The sequence below is a fragment of the Brachyistius frenatus genome, unplaced genomic scaffold (genome assembly GCF_029030835.1).
Source record: "Brachyistius frenatus isolate BFR_SWC_R1_liver_20210118 unplaced genomic scaffold, ASM2903083v1 Contig_21, whole genome shotgun sequence".
Classification (NCBI taxonomy): Eukaryota; Metazoa; Chordata; class Actinopteri; family Embiotocidae; genus Brachyistius; species Brachyistius frenatus.
In genome coordinates, this window is record NW_027210620.1 from 199287 (window position 1) to 221742 (window position 22456).

A 22456-nucleotide genomic window follows, 5' to 3' on the forward strand; every position below is an offset into this window, starting at 1 on the left:
CATGGAATTGGCGTGTTTTATAGGATTTGATTTTAAAACTACTAACAAGATGCGAAAACTGTAGTTGGTATGTGTGTGCGCTCATGGTGCCACTTTACAATGAAGCCAAAATAGAGGAAATTATGAATGAACTGCCTCTTCACATCTTGCACCAGCTACTAACTCTTTAAACCCTGGGCAGGTTGTGCTTATACCAGGAAACAGGTTAAAAATAAGAACAAGAGTATACAAAAGTATAGCTTCAGGCAATCTGAAGTGATAATTTTCCAAATTGCTAGTCTCCTCTTTCTTCTGTCTCACCATGCAAGTTCAAATCCCTCGCTCAGACAGACGACTCTCTCATTACCGCTTTCTCCATACATATGATGTGAACAGGTAAACAGAAGCTGTACAGCACTGAGCTGAATTTGCATCAAAAAGTAAACTTCACCATGTAATAATAATACAAAAGCAGCGGAAATGAAGTGAAGTCACGCTACTTGTTTCGACATTCTGTTGTAACATCGGGCGGGTGTCTTCGAAACTTCCCTTCAAAAGAGCAAGTCAGCGAAAACCGAAATATACTATCTCATATTGGAGTCATACCTGAAACACGTATTTAACCGTACATTAGGGTGCCTCATTTTCTGTTTGTGTTTCCTTACTTTTATGTAATCATTAACAGAACACAGCGTGTTCCTGCAACTTCAGGTTCCTGGGAATGTGCTCTGCGTTTCCTGCTGTATTCTGTATATTCACCACCCGCAATGGGTAGCAAACCGAGGGACATAAAGGATGATAATCTCCTTGGAATTCCACTGCACTTTCTTATAGAGATGAGGGGAGTGCTGGACAGTGGGGTTGAAAGGTCAACGGGACCAGTTTGCTGAGGCCCATCTGTCGGCCCCTGCTCTGTTTACGCACCATCTCAGGAGTGAAAGGCAAGCGTCTCAAGAGCTATCCTGTTCTCATAACACCACAGCGCTGCATATTGGTGGTGGAGACACAGAGGGGAGGTTGTGGTGGTCTGTGCCCGACTACCGGCAGTGTTCCCCCTCCTATTCATCATCTGCTCGTCCGATGAGACCTGCAGACAAAACCTAATAAGCGATAGAAAAGGCTTTGACTCAAGAGGGCCTTCTGCTTTCAGCTTTGAAGCTGCAGGTTTTAAGACATCTTTTAGCAGATGAAGGCTTGAAACACATGAAAGCATGAACGTTGCTCTCTACGAAAGGTTATTTTGAGAGATTTCCTGTCAAAACAGGCACATTTATAGACTTTAAGAAACTGATTTGACACAAAGTTATCAATAGAAACGCATGACAGAGATAAAAATAAAGATGAATCAACTGACAGTAAATGTTTGACACGAATGCCAAGAAACAGGATGTGTGTGCATGTCTGCACATTTGCTGTTGGTCCTTTGCAATAGTGTAACATATAATTGCAATATCGCCATCAAAACTGGATTAATACTGGAAAGAAATAATGTGCCTGGCCTGATAACAGAGCAGGATTTCTATTAGCTTCATATCACCTTGTTTATCAGTGTTTCCTTTTTCTTTGCTTCACATCAAAGTTAATCTGTATTCAAGCAAAGATTTCATGCTTTTGAAATGACACATTTCCATCTGGAGGCTCGCCAAGTGTAAAATAGTCTAAGTAAATGTTTCGCACCTGCCATTTTGACTCGTTTCATTCACAAAATCTATGATTATACATTTTAATAACACCGTGCCACTCTGTGAGAGAAAGGATGGCTGACTGAATATCAGATGGTGATATATACAGAATGAGATGGTTATCCCAGTCATTTGAAACTATGATACTGTATTTAGAGTGCATTTTGCCTTAACTTGTAAAAATTACAGCCCTGGCTGTGTATTTAAGAGGCGCTGACTACACTCGGAAGGCAATGTATGAAGCCCATGACCACATTAAACAGCACTTTAATATTTGACTTCAAAGTGGCAGAGTGAGAGCACCAGGAGCGAGCACCGACAACAAAAACAATAATTTCACACATCATTATAAATATTAGTTAAAATCGAAATCTGCTGGGTTTTTTTTTTCATATTTGCCTTACCATGTAGTGAGAGCTTTGGGGGATGAACGCGTCAGTTGAATCTATCATCATTAATTAAGACTGATAAAAATGAGGGTATTTTTTTTGTCTATAATAAGCAGGATACAGCAATGCTGGTTGACAATTCAAACAAAGTTTAAGTAAAACCAGAACTGGCTGTTTTTTAAACAAATATTGATTAAGGAAACTAGTTAGAAAGTGTTAATATGTGCAGTAATGTGCTCATAGGTCGATGTGGTTTTGTTTGTCCAGAGCCAGACTGTTTCCCCCTATTTCCAGTCTTTATGCTAAGCTAAGCTACAGCTGGGTGTGGCTTTGTATTTTCTGTAAGGCAAGGTAAGTTTATTTGCGTAGCACATTTTAACAAGAAGGCAATTCAGAGTGCTTCACATAAAACCATTAAAAGCATTCAAACATAAGACAAAAGAAAAGGACATTTCAAAACAATTAAGAACAGTGATTAAAACATTAAAAACAGTCATTAAAACATTAAGCAAGCTAAAAAAAAAAAATAAGATAAACGTTACAGTGCAGTTTAAGACATCCTCAAATCTGGTTCAGTGAAAGACAGCAAACAGAAAAGTCTTCAGTCTTGGACAGTCATGTGATCGGCATCAATCTTCCCAGCTAGCTCTGGCCAGGAACGACAAATTAACATATTCCCTAAAATGTTCAATTATTAAGTTTGTGCATCAACACTATTTTCTTGTCTTATTTCATTGGCTAATTATTAGCATTGTTTATGTCACGTCATCTACATATTTGCAACCCGTAATGGGTTTTTATTGCCATACTTCTCACAGACGAGGTTATATACATGCTATCATTTTGTTTTCTTGTAATAACTGGATCACCAGAGGTGATTTTGCGTATAGGGAGACTATACTACTAGTGTTGAAAGGTTTACATGGGCCATACCACAAAGTTGCAATATTACGTTTTTTTTTATTTGAAAGAAGATGTAATTACAAAACCTTGCAAAACTAACCCGAACCCTGTGAGCAATGTTCATTACATTAATCGCAGAAGATTAAGTCGGCTTAGTTAAAACGATTCTGAGGTAACATCAGTCAAACCCTTCAGTGGCATGAATCCTCCAAAAAGGAAACAATAAGGCTAAACCTTTAGAGATAACGTCGCTTTGTGAAAGAGTTGTGTAAACTGGGGAAATTCCTATTGTTGGCAGATGTACCAGCAGGCCTTGTAAGTCCTTTAGGCATTTACTGTGCAAGTCTTGGCTTCATGAGACACAGCCTGAGGACCTCAGACTAAATATTCAAACCACAGATACAAAAAAGTCATCGCACAGGAAAGAGAGGAAAGTTAATTTGTCGCGGGAAATAAAGCACAATTATGTTATTTAAATTGTATGACATTCAGTAAATAACTAGTGTGAAATAATAACGGACATTGTGACAAATAGAAACATCAAAGTTCTTGTGAAACATTAACACTTGCTTTGTGTAGACAGGCGTGAGCGTGCCTGAACAAGCCTGCATGAACATTTAATAAATCTTACATTGAAGGAGGAAAACCCTTAACAGATTGATTAACTGCTGACAGCTTTATGACAAAATTACTATTGTTGCACTTGGAGCACTCATCATTAGTTAAATCAATGGTAGGGCATGATCATTTATACTATACCACACTTATAGCATCTCTGTCAGCCCTTTCATTTGGTCCAAGTCTATCAGCAGTCCCCAGCAGTACAACACACAGTCTGCTAATAGACAGGAGTTATGACAGCAGCTGTCATGTGACACCTAACAGCATTTAGCACTTTATATCTTTAAAGAGTTTTTAAAACATTCATAAAGAGCTTATTCTGTTGTTTGTATAAATTGCTGCGAAGGAATTAATTAACCAAAAACGTTTGCAAGTTATTTGTATAATCTTCGATATATTTAAAAACAGCTTTAGCAGCAGAGTACATTTGATATCACGAACGTATGCATTAAATTACTAGTGTTACCGGATCAGTTTTACAATATTTCTGCAATGCAGAAAAATATACAGTGTAATAATTAACTTACGCTGGCAGGCGTTTTTTTTTTTTTTTTTAGCATCGGCAAGATTGTAAGAGTCCAATAGGGTCCGTGTAACTTTAATTTCATCATCAGAAGTTGTACGCAGGCTTTGTGCAGGCAAAAGTGTACCTCCAATTTGTTGTTTGTTTACATGTCACTTTTAAAACAATAGTTTTAAAAGTTCTAGTTGTTTACTTTGTCGTTTGGTGTTGGGCATTTAATATACGTTGGTTTATCAGATTTTTATGATGAAAACAGCCGCCTGCTGTGGCTAGAAATGGGGTCACTGAGAGCTTTGACAGTAAACCAAAACACCAATGTTGTCGGCGATAAAAATCAAAACAATGAGCTAAAAGACCTCAAAATACTTTGTAGCGCTTCAGGAAACTGCTGAGAAATAATTGTCTGTTTCTTCACAACGCCTCTCACCTCTCACAAGTCATTTAGTCCACTCTTGATATAAAAATATTGGTTAATGCGTCTTTTAAAATGTTGCATTTATTTGTTTTCCATAAAATGGTTCAGAATTCATCTGATCATTCTTCATGTATTTCTGCTGTTCTACAGGCTCAAAGTACCGTGTGACACTTTGCGGCAGGTGAAACTTCACGGTGCAGTTTCCTGTTTTTAAGGCTCAAACTTCAGAACAAGTCAACCTTGAGGAGGTGGGTATCAACAGTCTTTGATGCAATTAAAGCAGAATGGCCAGTGGAAAAACACCCCAAACAATACCAACTTGTCTGAGTGAAATGATTAGGCTAAATCACATTTGTTTGGCTAAAGCAGCTTAAAGCAAGAAGCATGCATCGCCAACAGTGGAATAACACAGTGACTGGAGAGGGGCTTTAGAAATACCAGAAGTCTGACAAAATAACAAACAGTTGGGATCAATGGCCTCATTCTGTCTGTGTTTGAGTTACTGTTCATTAATATCAATGTGAAGTTAACATTTAAATGTTCAGCATAAGCCACCATGCACTGTCAGTGTGGACATTGTTATTGTAATCCAGCTATTCTGCATTTATTTGTTGTTTCCAGGTCAAATATAGGCATGCATATTCGAGCAGTAAGTACCGAAAGCTTTGAGATACATTCTTCTTAATGGTGACATTTCCACCGCTGTGATAAAGCCAGAGGTCCCAGATGATAATTGAGTAAATCATGACGAGGTCATTTTGTTCAACCTTGGTAATTTATGCTCACTCAATGCTTAGCAAGACATAAATCATGCCACCCATTCAGAGCCAGTTCAGACCAAAGATTCACGACGAGATGATTTGAAACAACTCGTAATTCATCAGTCCGGTAAAACATCTCCACAGCGACGACTCGCTGTACGTCACTTATGTTTTTTTTTAGTTTTGCAGCGTCTTAAAACATAAATGAGGATAGTGACAGTGAGTTACTTGCAACAGTTACATATTTATTCGTGATGAAACGGCGAGAACATAAAAAAAACAGTACTGTCAAGACTTTGGAGCCACCTATGGGTGCCTCGATGGAATATCCAGGCGGCTTATGCAAATTAATGAAGCGAACCTGAGACAGATGATCTCCCGTTTTGTCAATTTCGCTCGTCTTTTTCCGGAACCGTTCCTCTAATAAGCAGAAAGAACTTTACCCTCCAACGTCCGAAAACAGTAAACTATTCTTCGGTCTGAACCGGGTTTAACAACTCTTCACTGATAGTAGTCTTATTACTGGTGTTTTCCTGACTTTTGCCTCCACCATGCAAGTACTCACTGTGCTCGCCGCAACTTTGAATCTCACTCGACACGTATCCTTTTCAAGACGAGGCAATTTAATATCCCCTCGGCCCCTTCCCTCAGCCACAGCCGCAGAGCTCCAGCAGTCGGTAACTTCATCTCATTCACATCATCTCTCACTAAAGGTGTGTCTGTTTACAAAACCTCGGCAAATGCGACACTTACCATGTCGGCGGGTACAAAGCCCCAGTCGAGTGATCTGGGCCCGGCAATGAAAGATGAAAGCTCAGGTTGAGGCTGGTGCTCTGAAGCACGTGTCTGGGTGATGCTCTCATCGGTCCCTCAGACAGACAGGTGGAGGAAAAAGACGAGCGGGAGAGGAGGACGGGGAGGAAGGTGAGGACGGGGGGTTAAGCCGTGGCCAAGGTTGGGCCAACTTCATTCCTGTTTGATACACTTTGATATGTGCGCTCCACCTGAACCCAGACTGTGAGTATGAGGAGCGATGAGCAGGGACTTGTCAGACGCTTTATGGGATGCGCCGTTTGTTTATTAATCACTAGGTTCTGTGATGTGTCTCTCATCACCCCAACAGGTATAATTAAGCTTTAAAGGGCATGGGAGGCTTGATGTGTCTGCAATTCATTTTGTTTTATCTCCTTGTTCCTTTTGAAGTCACTGCTGCGTGGGTAAGACATGAGTGTACTCTGTAGGGCGTGTGTGTGTGTGTGTGTGTGTGTGTGCGTGTGTGTACGTGTACAGTAGGTGAGTGCGAGTAAATCTCTGTATGGTCAGAGAGTGTCTTGATGAAGAGGTTGTCTGTGGTTCCCATGTTGCATGACCTGAAATGTCTGCTTACACGCCAGTTTGTTTAGCGTGACACGTCTTGTTTGGCCTCGGTGGATTCAGTCATTTGCAGCACTGACAGTTCAAAGGTTGTCAGTTTCTGATGGCCAGGTATTGTGCTGCTTGTATGACATCTTGGGTTCCCAGCAGGCAGCTGTGGCGGTCTGTTTTTCAGCACAAGTATGTGACAAATGTTAAACAAAACAAAACAAAACAAAAAGCCGTCTGGCCGTGACTGAAGTGGAGCTATTGACCGGATCAAAAGCTTAAGCGAATTGGAATATACCTCAGAGAATTGTTTGAATTTCATAAGTTCTTCTCCACTTCATCTCACCTAAAATTGATTTGTGGTGTCAGATGAGATATGCTGAGTGGGACATCATGGAGGAATGTAAACAAGTCAGCACTGCGCCGTACTAGCCTTGATCTTCCAGCTCTCTGTCAGCGATATACATTCTTACTTTTTACCGTTAAAGAAGAACCTTGCAGCCGATACAATCTGCTGAAACCTTAGTGTCCTTTTTTCCTTTATTCCAAGCAAAATCACATATCTGAAATAGCTAGTTTGAGGTAATGCGGGCTTACAAAACACCTTTGCTACCCGAAAGTAGGCCAAACTATTGTCCGTATTGTCCGATGTGTTTCTTCTTGATTCTGTTCCATGCGATTCTCTGTCAGGAGCAGGCAGAGGTGTGAAAAGACGAGAAGCTCACCTGTTTACTTTGGCAGTGGAGACTGAGCCGGCAAACAGCCAGTAGCTTGTCACTTCTCCCACTGGATCCTCCAGTTGTGTCCCCTCGCATGTGAGCGAATCGATGCAATTCATGCAGAAATGTTAGCTGGCGCTACGGGTCAGGGGAACATTTCGGGATCGGTCCCGTCCGGAGGAGTTTCCGTAAATTAACGGCAGCATAAATCACATCCATGTGGAATAACTGATTCTGTCGCTGAGAGACAACTTTGTTTTGGCATACAATGTAGAGCGGAACAGTCGGAATTAGTTTTGTTTCCATGATTTATTTAGTTCCAATAGCCAACTTCGTCATTCCACACCAGTTTACAAGCTGTCCTTCAAAGTCTCCTGTAGACACCTGAAAGCACCATGGGAAATGCAGTTAAGTGGTGACAGTCAAACATCACATTAACTACTTCAAGATCTACAAATTCATTCTGTGCCGCAGGAAATAACACAAACTGTAACTTCTCATTATAATCTTGACTATAAGTAAATAGACGATACGTTATTTTAGGTTATTTTACTGTATGTTGTTACTGTTGAGTTATTTGATTTTCTCTTTCAAAAGGTGCCCTTAATGCTGAGGTTTATAAACAAACATTCATGTGATGTTAGAAGGACTACACCTGATCAGACAGATAATAGAAACAAAAACATCTGTGGCTGCACCTTGGCACACTTGCTATCATGCAAATAATTGTTGCTACTTTATCTTTCATCGCGCCCTAAAATTACAACAAGAAACCAAGAGACCACTTGTTTGGCAGAATCTCAACATGCTTTGAAGTAGGTGAGTGATGGTGAATGAGATGCCCTCTGAATGGAAAAGGAACTTGTGTCATTTTGGTTGCAGAAACTTGATGTTTTTTTTTAATGGTTAGCTTTGTTTTTGACAATTAGATTGTTAGGAGTTGATTTGCTGGAGGAACTAGTGGTTTAATACTGAACACACCGCTGGGAATGAGACATGATGAATAACTAAATGACGTGTTGTGGTGTTGTTTTATTTTTCCTGGGATGTGTGCGCTCTAAGTCGAGCGTCATCAGGAAATAAGGGGAGAGAAAGAAGTGGAATGACGACAGACAAAGGTCCATGGGGCTTTAATTGATGCGATATCATTTAAGCATCCAAACCTCTCAGGATGCCTCGATGATTACAAATGTTTTGGGGACATGAAGCAAAAGTAAGGATGTTCAGTGAACAGTGTTTAATATGTATCTGTTTTAGAGATTCACTGGAAGAGATCAGTCTCACACTTGTAAGTTTTGTCTTTTTCTATCTTGAACATCTCACACCCCTTGAAATGCTTTGGCTTAACCAATGAGGGTCCAGTGTTATAATTTACCTGCTTCTCCCAGGCTCATATTCTCTGCCAATTTCATACAGGGTGAACTACAGAAAGAATAAGAGGTGAATTCATTCCACTGGCCATAGCAGCCCTAAATACAAATGGGCCTTCATCTCAGTCATTGGATTATCCATAAACAGACGCATCTGTCTGTCAACACATGTAGACTGTAAAAAAAAAAAAAAAAAAAATTTTTTTATCCTTGTGACAATAAAGACTATCGGCAGTATATATCTATTCACAGAACACTGTTTTTACAGGCATACAATAAATCTATCAACTATATTATGTTAGACTAATTATTGATAGGGCTGTGCAAAATACTTCAAACCAACAGATTAAATCAAACTACTACTTTAGGAAAGTTTCAGTTATCCTTGACTTATTGTTGCCTGAAATGTCTCTGGAGCTTTGTCTCCACTGTTTCTGTTTTTCAGCTCAGCGCTGCACTTTGTTTCCATTATGTATTGTGAAATGATAGCACACTTAAAAATCAAGCACATTGTCATGCGCATTGAAATCTTCTTCTTTTTCAGTTTACCATTGTGAATGCAGCACATACTCAGAGCCCACTGACTGTTGTTTGGGATACAAGGTGTAATTTGGCAAACAAGACCATCCCTAAAAATATATATATTTAATAGCTGCATGAAAACCCCAAAAATATACAAATTTAAATGAGCAGTAGGTTCTTTAAAGTTGAGCACTAAATAATGTGTTTTAGTTGAATGGTTAAAGTCTTTTTTTTGTATATATTGACGGGCTAAATATGTCTCTTTCCACCATGTTCCTACCCCTCGTCACCTAAATATGGATTCCTATGTTGTACATATAGGGTAGGAAGAGGAGACAGCGGGGTCCTGTGCAGACGGGGAAAGTCTCCAATTATGTGGTACATCTAGAGAGTGGTTGTGATATTTATTGTTATTGCCCAAAGAACTTGGCATTTATGAGACTCACCACAAACACATTCCCCACAGCGCAGTCAAACTTCAGGCTCTGTGCACCAGCTCAATCGGATGAAAAAGCTGCTGCTGCTGATTTATGGTGGAGTTTGGAGCAAAGTCTCCAGCAGCCCTGCTTATTTATTTCAGATCCTCCTTCAAAAAAAAAAAACCAAAAAAAAGAAGAAATAAGTTAATTACACTCACAGTAGTTCCTCTTTGAGAAGGTTGATGAATATGTCTCAGATTTCTTCCCACAGTGTTTTCAGTCTAAGGTGTACACAGGAATATCATCAAAACCTTTTTATCTACTACTAATAGATCTGGATATTACATCAGACACATTTTATGTCAAGTTTTCAATCAAGAATGGTTTCCTTTTGCAGAAACACTGGAATACAATGGGCCTCTAACACTCCACAAAGGTCAATTGACTGCACTCTGAGCTTGAAACGTATGATTTGACTCGCCTGGATGTGCATTGTATGTAATCAGCATGGAGTCAAAAATCTAAGGATAAAAGGGAACGTACGGAAGTTGCAATGCCTCTCACACACAGCAGGATTTTCACTGCCTTCACAGGGCACAATTTATGACCATTATGATGGTCTATTTCTAGCCATAGTGATGGATTCTGCTCAATTATTGTCCATTATGGAGAAAGATGGCCGCACAACCATGCCAGAAATTACTGGTTCCCGCTGCAGTGCATTACACTGAAATCATCTCTGCTTGTTCAAGTCTGCCAAAAGTAACCTAAACTGAAATTCGGTTCTTTTGTGACCGATTAATATGGACATTTCTAACCTTTTTGTTTTTTAATCCCTGAATATATAAACCTTTTTTCATTTTTATAGGCCTCGGGGACAAAAAACACAAAAAAACCCAGTAAAGATAATGAAAAATATAAACAAATCAATTATTTTTTGGCTACCGTCTTACTTTACCTGAGATACCTTAATAAACGAGGTAGATACTGCTAATAACTTGTCATTGCAGTCATAAAATCAGTGGTTTCCAGTTAGAAATGGGAAGCTTGTGTTAGTCTACCCCATGTCTGAAATCTTGGCTCCATTGTTTCCAAAAAGTATTGCTTTTGTTTTATCTTAAATTTGCCAATCCCATTACTGTAAACTGCTAATTATCGACACTGTGGTTCTGATCCGCAGAGTAAACTTTGTTCATTAAGGTAACCCTCTATAATCATCCCTCCTGCGTTCAATATGTTTCTGTCTTAATAATGGAGAAGAATCGGGAAATAGAGGGCGAGTTTCCTTTTATTCCTGGCATCGGGGCGCTGCAGTGGCTGTCGTCCTGCCAGAGCTCAGGCTGGCAGTCAGCACAAACTGGAGGTAATTGAGAGAAGTCCCAGCCAGTTGCACAGGGGGGCCTCCACGGGCCTCTGAATGCCACCATACCCCTCAGCACACATTAATCAAAATCCCCGATCAATAACTTCTCAAGTGCTAATAAGCACTAGCACATTTCGTGATATGTGAGCCCCTTCATCATTTCAACTACCCAGAGATTTATAGGAAATCCATTGTTAGGTCCAAAGTATGAGGTAATGTAGCACTTAGTAAATGAAGTAAAACCAAAAGCCTTGGGGTGATTTGTATTTCATTTAAGGACATGTCTAATCATTAGGAGCTCCATCTCTCTGAAAAGCAACCAAACGGCTGTAATGATGGCTGTGTTCTTTTATAGCTTACTTACTCAGCAATGACGCAGGAGATAACAGCAAATAGTAAAGCCTGTCCGTCCTCCTCTCCTGCCTGGTTCACTCGCAGAGAGCCATGGGGGACTCCTATACACCACGGAGTGATTAAAGTCATGTTAGGGAAGCATTATGGGTCAAGTCATAAAATAATTTGATTTCTGTCCCCCTCCACTGTCTCCTATCAAAGTGATTGGTCTCCTGGTCATCTCACTGGCTGACATAATTGTTAATTAACCATTATGGGCTGCCCTCTCTCATCTATATCTCACAGCAATTACTCATTTGACAACAATGCAATATATCACAGTGTGTGATGTATGGACACAGACCAGTTTTATGGGTATGAACTGAATCAATATTCTGAAAATGCTGTGCATTTACTCACATGAATAGATGCTTATTTGCTCAAGCATGAATTAGCATGATAGTTTCACGTGATACTCTCTACAGGTGCCTAAGATGAATCACGGGATTTCGCTTGCATGAAGAGCTTACAGATTATTTTGCTTTTCAACCTGTTGTCGGTGTAAATTTGCAAAGTAGTCCCCCACACAACTTCTTCTTTTTTTTTCCTTTTTTTTTTAAACCTTTTTCTTAAGTCATCAGCTCTTTGCACGTCAAGGTGAGTTGTCTTTTCAGAAAATACCACAGATCAGGTAAAGAGGTGCAGGGGGAAGAAAGTTAAATAAAAAGCTCTTTAAAATGGTATTCATAAAGAAAAAGACAAACAGTGTCCCTGTTGAAAATAAAAGCGCGTTCTAAAATCCATTCTGATGACAGTTAGAAGAATGCAGGCTTTATGGGGGACTTGAGCCCCATCTTTGCCATATCTTTTAAGCATGATTATTTACTTAAAACAACAAACCAAAGCTCCAAGTCTGGCATTGTGAACGACAGGCCTTTGATTGAGCTCTGAGCTTGAATTCTTAACTAATAAATTGTTCCATGCCTTTGTCCGGGGCATTAACAGCAGTGGTTTACGTTTTTCTTGCCCTAATCTCAAGAATGTGGCAGCCTCTTGAGAAGCTCAGGGGTTTCCTCCTCTCCCAGTCCCAGGTCTTCACTTTGTTTTCTTAGAGGACTCCTCGGATTGACAGGCCTCACCGTTAGCCTTCTCCCCGGCCATCTGTTTGCACCGATTCTGACTGAGCACATCAAAGTCAATCAAGGCTGCAAAGCATTTTAAAAGTCACTCGCCCCCGCCCTGTATGTGAGAAATAAAGCAAACTTTTCATCAGGCTCACAAAAAGAGACGGTTTGTACTGCGTGCTTGTGTGTATGGTTTTCCATGTGAGGGTGACCTGGGAAGGATCCCTTAGCTCACAGCACAGGTATGAGCAGCTTAGCTTTGTTCAGTGCCTGCTCTGACGACAGCTCGGTGAGTCACCTAGACACATAGACTAACCTCCTCTGGTCAGGTTCCAGCTAATCACTGACAACTCCCTGACAATAAAATAATCATTAGTGAGATTGAAACGCAGTTTTCAAAGAGCAAAATTGACTTTTTGCAGGCTGATAGAAGTCAATTGACACAGAAAGCTCAGCAACTGTGAAGGTATCTGCCATGGTGGAGTAAGGATCCAGAGTGATAAACACAGCTGTAAGATAGTGTGGAAATATGCCATTCAAATTGTTATGTCTCGCCTACAGTAAATCAGCAAAAGATAAATCATAAATACATGTTTTTATTATGCAACAGAAAGGTCCCATCTGTTTTTTTAAATATCATTTGATTACTTTTCCAGAAGAATTTAATACATTTGTGGCAATTTTGTGTTGTACCTGGTCAAGAAGGTGAACAAATATATTTTATACTGTTTGGTAGTTTAATCTATAACAATCCATGATGTCTTATAAATATATTTACAGTCTAATTTATGCATCTGCACCTATTGCTGACAACTAAATGCATGCCAGTGGAGTCAGTGGAATATAAATGTCAATATTTGTCTCTGAAATATAGTGAGGCAGAGGTATACACTATAGCATAAAATGGAAAAAGTCAACTACAGACCAAACAAGTGAAATGATTGACATTGTATGCAATTTTATGGCTTAAGACAAAGATGGAGCACCCTCCCTCCCATTTTATCACACGAAACCAATTGCAGTAAGTTAGTCTACAATGCAGCTCTTGATTAAATGCACTTAGTTACATACCGCTGCTATTTAAATATTGTGAAAATGAATAACATTAAATAATTCAAATGGCTTAAATCACTGAATGACTTCACAGTCACTTGAGAGAATCAATGTATTGCACTATTGTATAATTATTTAAAAAAAAAAATAATAAAAAAAAATAAAAGAAATCAAATACACCACACGATCAATTTCACGGTGTTCTAATCAGCCAAGGGAGACGTGGAGGTCTCAGCTTGGCCAATCAGAGGCGGCGGTGAGGCTCGGTTGTGGTGACGCGGTGGGCGGGGGAACTGGTAACCTGGTAACCGGTCAAACACCGTTGATGGGACGGCAATGCGGAAGGTTTGGATTTGAGCTCCTCTACACGCCGCTGTTATTCTGTTCATACAAAGAACATGCGCTAATTTGAATACCGAGCGTTGTACGTTACATCTTTTAGACTTTGAGTTTAGTCATTTTAGACACGAAAGCAGTGTTGTTAGTCGGGCAAAATCCAGCCGCCTCGTTGTCTGTTTTGCACCTGCTAGCTTTTAATTACATAGTCAGCAAACACCTGTTGTCACCTTGAGCTCCACGAGATTTTATTTCCAGTAAAAAAAAATAATTAAAAAATAAGCGATATATTATTCCATTTCTCGGCAAAATGAGGTCAGACTTACCGTCTTTTTTTCGGAAGACAGACTGTGCTCTTTGTGTCTCTTTTCAAAAGTAATGACTTTGACACGCTAATTGCTGCATTAGTGAATTATATCTGGCAATTAAAGCATTTTCCATTTGGCCATACAGTAATTTATTCGTGCATTTTGCTATTATTTGGAGTGGTGTGCTTCAGACTGCGTTTTAGTTTTATTTATTGCTTATTACTTATCCTGATTGAGACAAATACGTCTACATTTTCTGCTTTGCCCAAGTTATAACTTTAGTTATGCCTCGTGCATCGTTTGACATAACTGCTGTGGTGAACATTATTTTTATTTTTTTTACAGAACTTGAAGTCTAAACCGAGCAACAGCTTGGTGCTGGCCTCAGTAGCCTTTCAAGACCACATAACGAGAAGCTTGCTGCAGCCGCTTTCTGACCCTCTGCTGCCCCGCACCAGAAATGCATGCAGACATCCCGGGACGAGAGAGAGAGAGGAGGAGGAGGAGGAGGAGGAGAGGGATCTGCAACGACAACACGGACAAGAAGAGAGAGAATATGTGCTTGATCCTGCTCCACCTCCCTTGACATTAGGTAGAACAAGCACCGGGTTTTTTTTTGTTGTTTTTTTTTGTTTTTTGGGGGGGGGGGGTGACTTTGTTCCTTGGTTTATAACCACTAACTTATACATTTCGTATTTCTTTAAGCTCAGAAGTTGGGTTTGGTGGCATCACCTGGAGAGAGACTGACAGAGGATGAATGGACTCGGGTCAAGGCGAGGTCTGTTCAGCGGGAGGAATCGGCTCAGCCCTGTGCAATATGCAGGGAGGAGTTTCGCCTTCGGCCTCAGGTATTCCCCAACACAGTAGCTACTGTTAATTCTCTGTAAGAGAGCTCTTTTTTTTTTTTTCTTTTTTTTTTCCACATGTTTTCAGTGTTATGTGTCTGTCCTCAGGGAAACCTCAAACTCAAAGCGCCCCCCCCCTCCCTTCCCACCTACCACCACCACCACCACCCCCTCCTTTCCCCCCTGCAGTTCCTGTATGTTCTAATCTGTGTAGACAACTGTACAAATTTACCCATACTGCCTTGGAACTCAACTGTGACGTGATGATGTAGCAATCAGTGTGTTACTGTGAGGGGGTCATTCAGTCTTTTACACCTTTCCGATCCCCTTTTAAGATGCCAATCTCCTCAAGAATGCGGGACTAGAATAGGCGGCCTCACAAAGCACAGTTGCCATAGACGCACGTGTAAATATTAGTTTGACTCAGGAAAAAAAAAGTAAAAAGTTAATTAGAGCCTGCTAACAAGGGAAAGTGACAAGAGGGAATCTTTGTTGATTTGGCATTTTCCTGCAAGCCTTCATATTGTAACAATGCAATTGTGCTACAATCTTGTGTTGCATTCAAGCGTTAATATGACAGTTAAAAGTGCTTACAGCAGCAGTTGTTCTGAATCAGTTGTGTGGACTGGAGTCTTTGCTTCTCTGTCAAGCTCTTTTTTTTTTTTTTTTTTTTAATACTAACCATAAATTGTTTGTAAAAGGCTGGAATTCAAATTTAAAAAAAAGTTCTCAACTTTCCATTAAGGCTGTATTTTATTTCTTTATTGTACATCGTGCTATAAACCGTTGCCTCAAAGCATGGAGCGATGTGAAATTTCTCTGTGGTCTAATGGCTTGTCGAGCTCCTGCAAATTGTGCACTGCAGGGGGCCCTTTCACTGGTGATGGAGTGTGTTGGTCAGGCCAAAAACAATGAAAAATCAATATGCCTCCCCCTTGCCCTCTGGAGATCTGAGTAAACGGGTTTGTGTGTCAAGCCCCACAGCTTCGGCTGTCTCCTTTCAGATGATAAGAGTCCCTCTCACAGGTAGAGGGGAGGCTATAGTCCAGGTCGCAGTTGGCCCACTGGGGGTCATGCTGACTCCTTCTATCCTCTCGGCAAATAACACTGAAAGGCAGATACAGACATTCACATATGTGCGTGGATACACACAGATTTAGCATGGCTTAAACCTCACATACACACACTATATGTGCACAGCCTGTGTACTGTACTCGAGCTTTCCTAAGCACTTAAAAAAAAAATCCTGAAAACCAATATGTCAGGAGACACAGCCACCCATATAGTCAGTGAAACTATTAAATCTAAACTCAAAGAAACTCGGTTTAGATGCTGCTGCTTGATTTATTACGTTTGTTTGTTTGTTTGTTTGTTTGTGTTTTTTGGGGGGTAGGTGCTGCTGTCCTGCTCTCACATCTTCCACAGAGCATGTCTGCAGGCCTTCGCGAGGTTTTCTGGGAGGAAGTGCTGCCCGATGTGCAGAAGGGAGCAGTACGAAACACGTGTGATCCACGATGCAGCTCGTCTTTTCAGACATCGGTGTGCCACCAGGTACAGAAACCAGAAACTTTTTTTTTTTTTTTTTTTTTTTAATACATTTAAAAACATCTTTTACTGTTTCCACAAATAAATAGACAAGACATTACATGTGTGTACGCAGATATATTTACGTGCATTTTATTTTTATCAGCACATTAGCTTCATTTCGGCACATAGAACAAAACCAGGTCATATCATGAACACCGTAACAAATGTAGTTTACAGGTACTTTTTTTTTTTTAAATCGCAGAAAAAAGGAACTCAATTTTATTTATTTAGCACATTTTACAATGGAACTCTACATTGTAAAATGTAAGAATGAAGGTCTCATTTATTATATGATTCATATCAGTTGAGCAACATTTACCAATCTACTATAGTTTGCTTTAGGTTTCACAAAGAACAACTAAGCTAAACGGGGAGGAGCAGATATGTTCTTTACTCAGAAATTAGTAAATCTTGTACTTTTTTTTACTGCATTTTTGTAACATCGTTGAGCGTGCATGTCCCAGTATATTATCTGATTGTTGTTTATTTGTTTTAATTGTGTATTTTCTGTGCGTGTAGGATTCAAACATACTGGCGAGGCTACGTCGCTCGAAAATGGTACCGAAATATCAAGAAAACCATCGGCCCGGAAGACAAAAAGCTGAGACGCAAGTTCTTGGAAGCGAGGGTGAGTTTGGTCTTTAACGCTGCAGTGAACACATCATGAGTCTATTGAAACACACAAACATACACAAGATCACACCGCAGGTCAAAGGTTCTCCTCAAGTCTCGTCCTTTTCTTTCTTTTTTTTTTTTTTCCCCCTACGCTGACATTCTTCGACTGTTTAGTTGGTCAAATCACGGCTGAGACGAACATCACATCATGAGGGTTGAGACGTGAGTCTCAGGGACTCACTGACCCCGGTGCTAACCTACACACACACACACACACACACACACACGCACGCACGCACGCACACACACACCTTCACCTGCTCATACCCTCTCGAGCCCCTTTGATGCTTTGTGAATCATACACTGTTTGTCCACTAATGCGGAGAGAGTTTTGTGTTTTAGTCAAACAGTCTGGACATTCCAGGGTCAACACAATAGCACCATGTCTCCTGTGCATGTTTGGGTCTGGTGTTCCTTCATCCATCTATTCGTGTCTGGTGTGTGCGCGTGTGCGTGTGTGCGTGTGTGTGTGTCTGTCTGTCTGTCTGTCTGTGTGTAGTCCTGTGACTGAGTACGATGGAAGAGGGTGAAGAGGTGAACAAGTTAGCGGCGGTGTTTGGATACTTGGTTCAAGTTGTCATGTCAGGACCCGATTCCTTTTTTTTTTTTTTTTAAAGCTATAAATGCTGCGACGACCAGACTTGGAGGAGGAAATATGAAGTAATGTTGACCACTGGTCTCATAAGCAGCCGGTGGATGGGGTGGTTTGGCTCTGAGGCTGCGTTGCCTGCATGGTTGGGCTCAGGAAAAGGGAACATTGCCACCTAGTGAACTTCCCCCAACTGAATGACCAAAGACTACACTGGTCACCATTCCTCTTTATCTGTTTTTTAGGGGCGCGGAGGCGTTTGTTTGTAAACTCATCCGGGGACCCCTCCCTATGATAGCTCCACCACATGTGTTTCCAGCGAAGACCGTGCGCTGTTTATTTGTGTGCGCGGCGTGTTGTAATCACGCAGAGTGCTCCTGCGCTTCAAAGAGGCTGATTAAGCAAAAGTGACAAATGTTTGAGGGCACCACTTACAACGTATGCAAGGGTCAGGGGGTCCTACCCATCCCCCCCCGTCGGTCTCCATCATCTCGCCTATAAACCGGGCCTTCATATGCCACGTAAACAAAGACACAGCATTTACTGAGCCAATTAACTCTGTTCTAACACATTAGGCCGCGTCCAGGTTGCACATTCTCGGGACGGAGTCATCGTCTCCGTCAGCCGCTTTACATTCAAGTTGCGTGATTCAGTGGTTGTGGGTGGTCATGAGATTGTCTCATATCTTTTGTCGCACCGAGGATGATCTTCAAGAGCTGCGCAACACAGCGCTGACAGGTCTGATTGACTTGATTTTCAAGAGGAAGACTTATTTGCTTAGCTGACTGTAATGCAAACGGGCGTGTTAGTGCTACGCCGGGACCTGTATGAGACGGAGAGACCTTTTCTTTCAGTTTTTGCTCATGATAGCAGAAGGCAATAAAGCATCTTTGTACCATGAAGCCACAGGTGTTCCCTAGGAGAGGAAAAAAAAACAACACCTACATATCGGGTCAGTTTCAGAAGTCTTATCAGCTTAACCCGATGCCCAGCTTTCAATTTTTGCTCCGTTTCGGAGGTCCGACCCTGAGTCAACACATTAAGGGAGACAGTACCGACATCGAGATGGATTACCGTGAGATAACGCCTCTGCGTCCACCTCGAGTTCCCCCTTCTGCGTCGTCTCTCATCCGCACCTTCTGCGGAGCAAGGCAAAGTTCACCAGAGGCTGCACTGTTTGCCTTTACTGTCGAAAAGTCAGCCAGGCACATAAAACTCTTCATCCGAATGGTTACCAGTTGTTTAATTAGTGATAAAAGCTGAGCTGTAAAACCATTCTGATGTCACTGTGACAGGCTGAGGGATGGAGAGAGAGAGTGAGTGTGTGTGTGTGTGTGTGTGTGTGTGTGTGTGTGTGTGTGTGTGTGTGTGTGTGTGTGTGTGTGTGTGTGTGTGTGTGTGTGCGCGCGCGCGCGCACGCGCGTGCGTCATAGAGAAGACAAGTACATGTGCGCGAGCAGGTGCTGACAGGTTAATGTAATTACTAATAATTATTACTTTTCCGAGATGTAGTGCAACACAGCTTGAACGATTAGTTGATTGACAGTCTGGCTGTCTGATGTTATAGTAAACTGAATATTTTTAGTTTTGTTTGGACTAATCGTTGCCTAGCAACAGCTGCTCTAAATGGGAGAAGACAGATGATTTCTGGGTAAAGAGACACCAGAGTAATTGTTTAAAAATGGTCACTTTCAGAATGCCATAGTTGATGTGGCGCGCCGTAGAACTGAGACGCGTTATTTTAAATCAACGTCCATGTCCCCTTAATAACAATAATAATAACTGCCCAAACAACAAAAATAAAGTCCGTGTGCAGTATTTGGCTCTATTCTACTTCAATTGCTCAATTAAATTCTGTTTCAAAGCCTTTCCTGTACTACCATTGACAACATTCTCGGGGGAAATACAGAATCTTTCATGTATTGCTCTAGAAGTAGTTAAATCTAAACACAGGACGTCTGAAACACTGCAATCAGTCTCGAAAATACCCACCATGTGCAATGTAAACTCTCACCGGGGTGCTAAAATGCCCATATCCCCAGAGGAAATGACTTTAATGGGAGCTACAGCCCTGCCTGGAAACATCGAAATACCCCCGTGAGCTGTAAGTTGTGTCCAGGTGAGACGCCTCGTCACTTGCCCGAGTGTACGTCTGCTGGGTAAATGGGTCCAGAAATACCGCTGTAAATCACATGCAGAGCAGGAGGAGAGAACTTAAGGCATTTCACGACATTTCCATCGGCTCTGCCGACGATCTGCTGAAACCCTGTGCACAAGACAGAGGAGAGAACGTGTTCGTGAGAGTGTGTACGAAGCAGGAGAAAAAAAAAAGTGTCAGTGATGTGTGTGTTTCCATGTTTCCCAGCACCATCTTCCTGTTTTTTTACCGGTTTCCATTAATTCTCCGTGTTAGTGGGAGACGTGACTGTATTGATCTGGCTGTTTAACAACTGCACCCTGTCAGCGTGCCTCAGCCGTTACAATACACACACACAATTAGCCGTCGCCGACAACACGACTCTATTGTGTATCTGAATGAAACGTTCGCATCCTTTGTGCCGCTAAAATGGTTTTTCTAATTAGTTGCAGGAGTTGAATGACAGCTTTGTCCGATACTGTCACACCGACACGGAGGCTTTTCTGAGTGATATCGACCGCTCGCTGTCATCAAGCAGACGAGTGTTCCAGCAGCTGGAGAGAAAGAGCGCCTCCGAACCTCGGGAGAACGACTGGGACCGAATAAAGAGCCAGGTCAGGAACAAGATCCACTCTGCTGCGTCGTTAAAACAAGGCCCCCGTAAAAATACGAAATCCCAGTGTGATTTCGTCGTGCAGCCTTTTCCCCCGACATGTTAATGCTTGCATCACAGCTGCTATACAGAAAGCACATATCTCTCCAGAGGTGATCATTCACTTCACCAAATGAATGTGAGTGACGAGGCTAGTAATCCTCTGTGTTTACAAAAAACAAACAAAAAAAATCAGTGCGATAATGCACGGGAGGCTTTTCATCGCCTGGACCGCTGCGGAGGAACTGAAAAGACATTAAGATTTGCTGTTCTATAAGGCTTCATTGTTGGCTTTCATTGCAGTCAGTACCATTTTCCATAGAGGGGGTGGGGTGTGTGCAAAGAAGATGTCTTTTTTTTTTTTCTTCTCCTCCTTTCTTTATCTGGTGTGAAAAGGTTGAGCACAAGGCAGGAGGGGCTCAGCCTTGACACGAAGTATCAAACAGTGAATGTGCTTTCAACACCTACCTTGCACCTTTTTCACGGGTGCAAACTCTAGAAAGCGGACTGCAGCTCGTTATGAAACATTTAACAGCGGGGCATGTTGGCCCCTAGATACAGGAAGCTGTCTTTGGTTAATCATTGGTGGGGCTCTGTTTTTATAAGGATCACTGATAAAAAAAAAACACGTCGTCTCCCGGTGCCTGATCAAACCTGTCAGGTGGTGCCAACAGATTTGTCTCGGAAAGCCGCGGGGGAAGTCACCGGCGCTGCCCGCTCATCAGGGACAGTCGGATTCACGCGCAAAGTCAGTCCAAGAACTAACTGCGTTTGCCTCGAACTCACACAGGTCGTCCAGAGAGGCGCGTGGGACTGCCCCATTTGCCTGACCGCGCTGCGCGACCCCGGCCTCTCGACAGAATCCGACGCGTCGGACCGACAACGGCGCCGACGCGCCGTGCTCCTGTCCTGCTCCCACCTCTTCCACCAGCTCTGTTTGGAGGCCTTCGAGGGGTTCGCGGCCGACGGCAGACCCGGCTGCCCGCTGTGCAGGTCCGCCTACCACAAAAAACTCATCTGACCAGGTAGAGCACTTTTGGACCATCCCGCGCGGCGATAGTCGCAGCAATAGTTCACCTACTCGCAGATTTCGCAGACGAGCTGACGCAATTAGTTTAGCTTAGCATGAAGACGGCAAGCAAAAAGGAAACTGCGAGCCCGGTTCTCAAGAAGAGTGAATCTGAATAAAAAATTTTTTTTAAAAAACACCTCTAAATCTCACTGAACACATCGTATCTCTCATGTTTAATCTGTACTTAAAAAAGAATTTAGCATTATTTGCCAAACAGCAGCCAGTCACACCGACTTCCTTGCTTGACAAGACATAATTACAGCATGCAACTCCCCATTAAACCACAAGCTGTCATCTTTACATTGTTTATTTATGGATTAACCAAATGAGATGTTACATTTTAGTGAGCTTTACGAGAGCTGATAAGTGGGGTTTTTTTTCTTTCTTTTGGACAGAGCCACACTATTTGGTGCCCCTGCTTCCTGTCTTTACGCTAAGCAAAGCTAATCACATCCTGGCTCCAGCTCCTTACTTAAGAGCATAAATATGGTATCACTCTTCTTAATGGTACTCTTTCTGAAGGTTTGTGTTGGCATTTTGCCTTCATTTGATAGAGGTGGTGCAGATACTGACAGAAAATGTGGGGGGAGAGAAGGTTTGGGGTTTGACGCGCTGAAAAGGTGGACGTCGAAGTTATTTGCTCCGCAGCCTAACCGTCCGCCAACCACGATGCCCCTTCTGATTGAACTCTTTACAAGAAAGTGTGTAGGTTGCATT

General features: G+C 41.8%; 1 protein-coding gene across 1 annotated transcript; it reads left to right on the top strand.

Annotated features, from left to right (window-relative positions):
- Nucleotides 1–6027: 6027 nt before the first annotated feature.
- Nucleotides 6028–21768, top strand: rnf32 (ring finger protein 32). Its single transcript, XM_069696669.1, has 9 exons — nt 6028–6037; nt 6148–6197; nt 7326–7337; nt 14528–14774; nt 14888–15030; nt 16421–16578; nt 17134–17242; nt 20462–20629; nt 21458–21768. Exons 1-9 carry the CDS (start codon nt 6028–6030, stop codon nt 21686–21688), a joined length of 1128 nt encoding a protein of 375 aa, XP_069552770.1. The 3' UTR covers nt 21689–21768.
- Nucleotides 21769–22456: the final 688 nt, after the last annotated feature.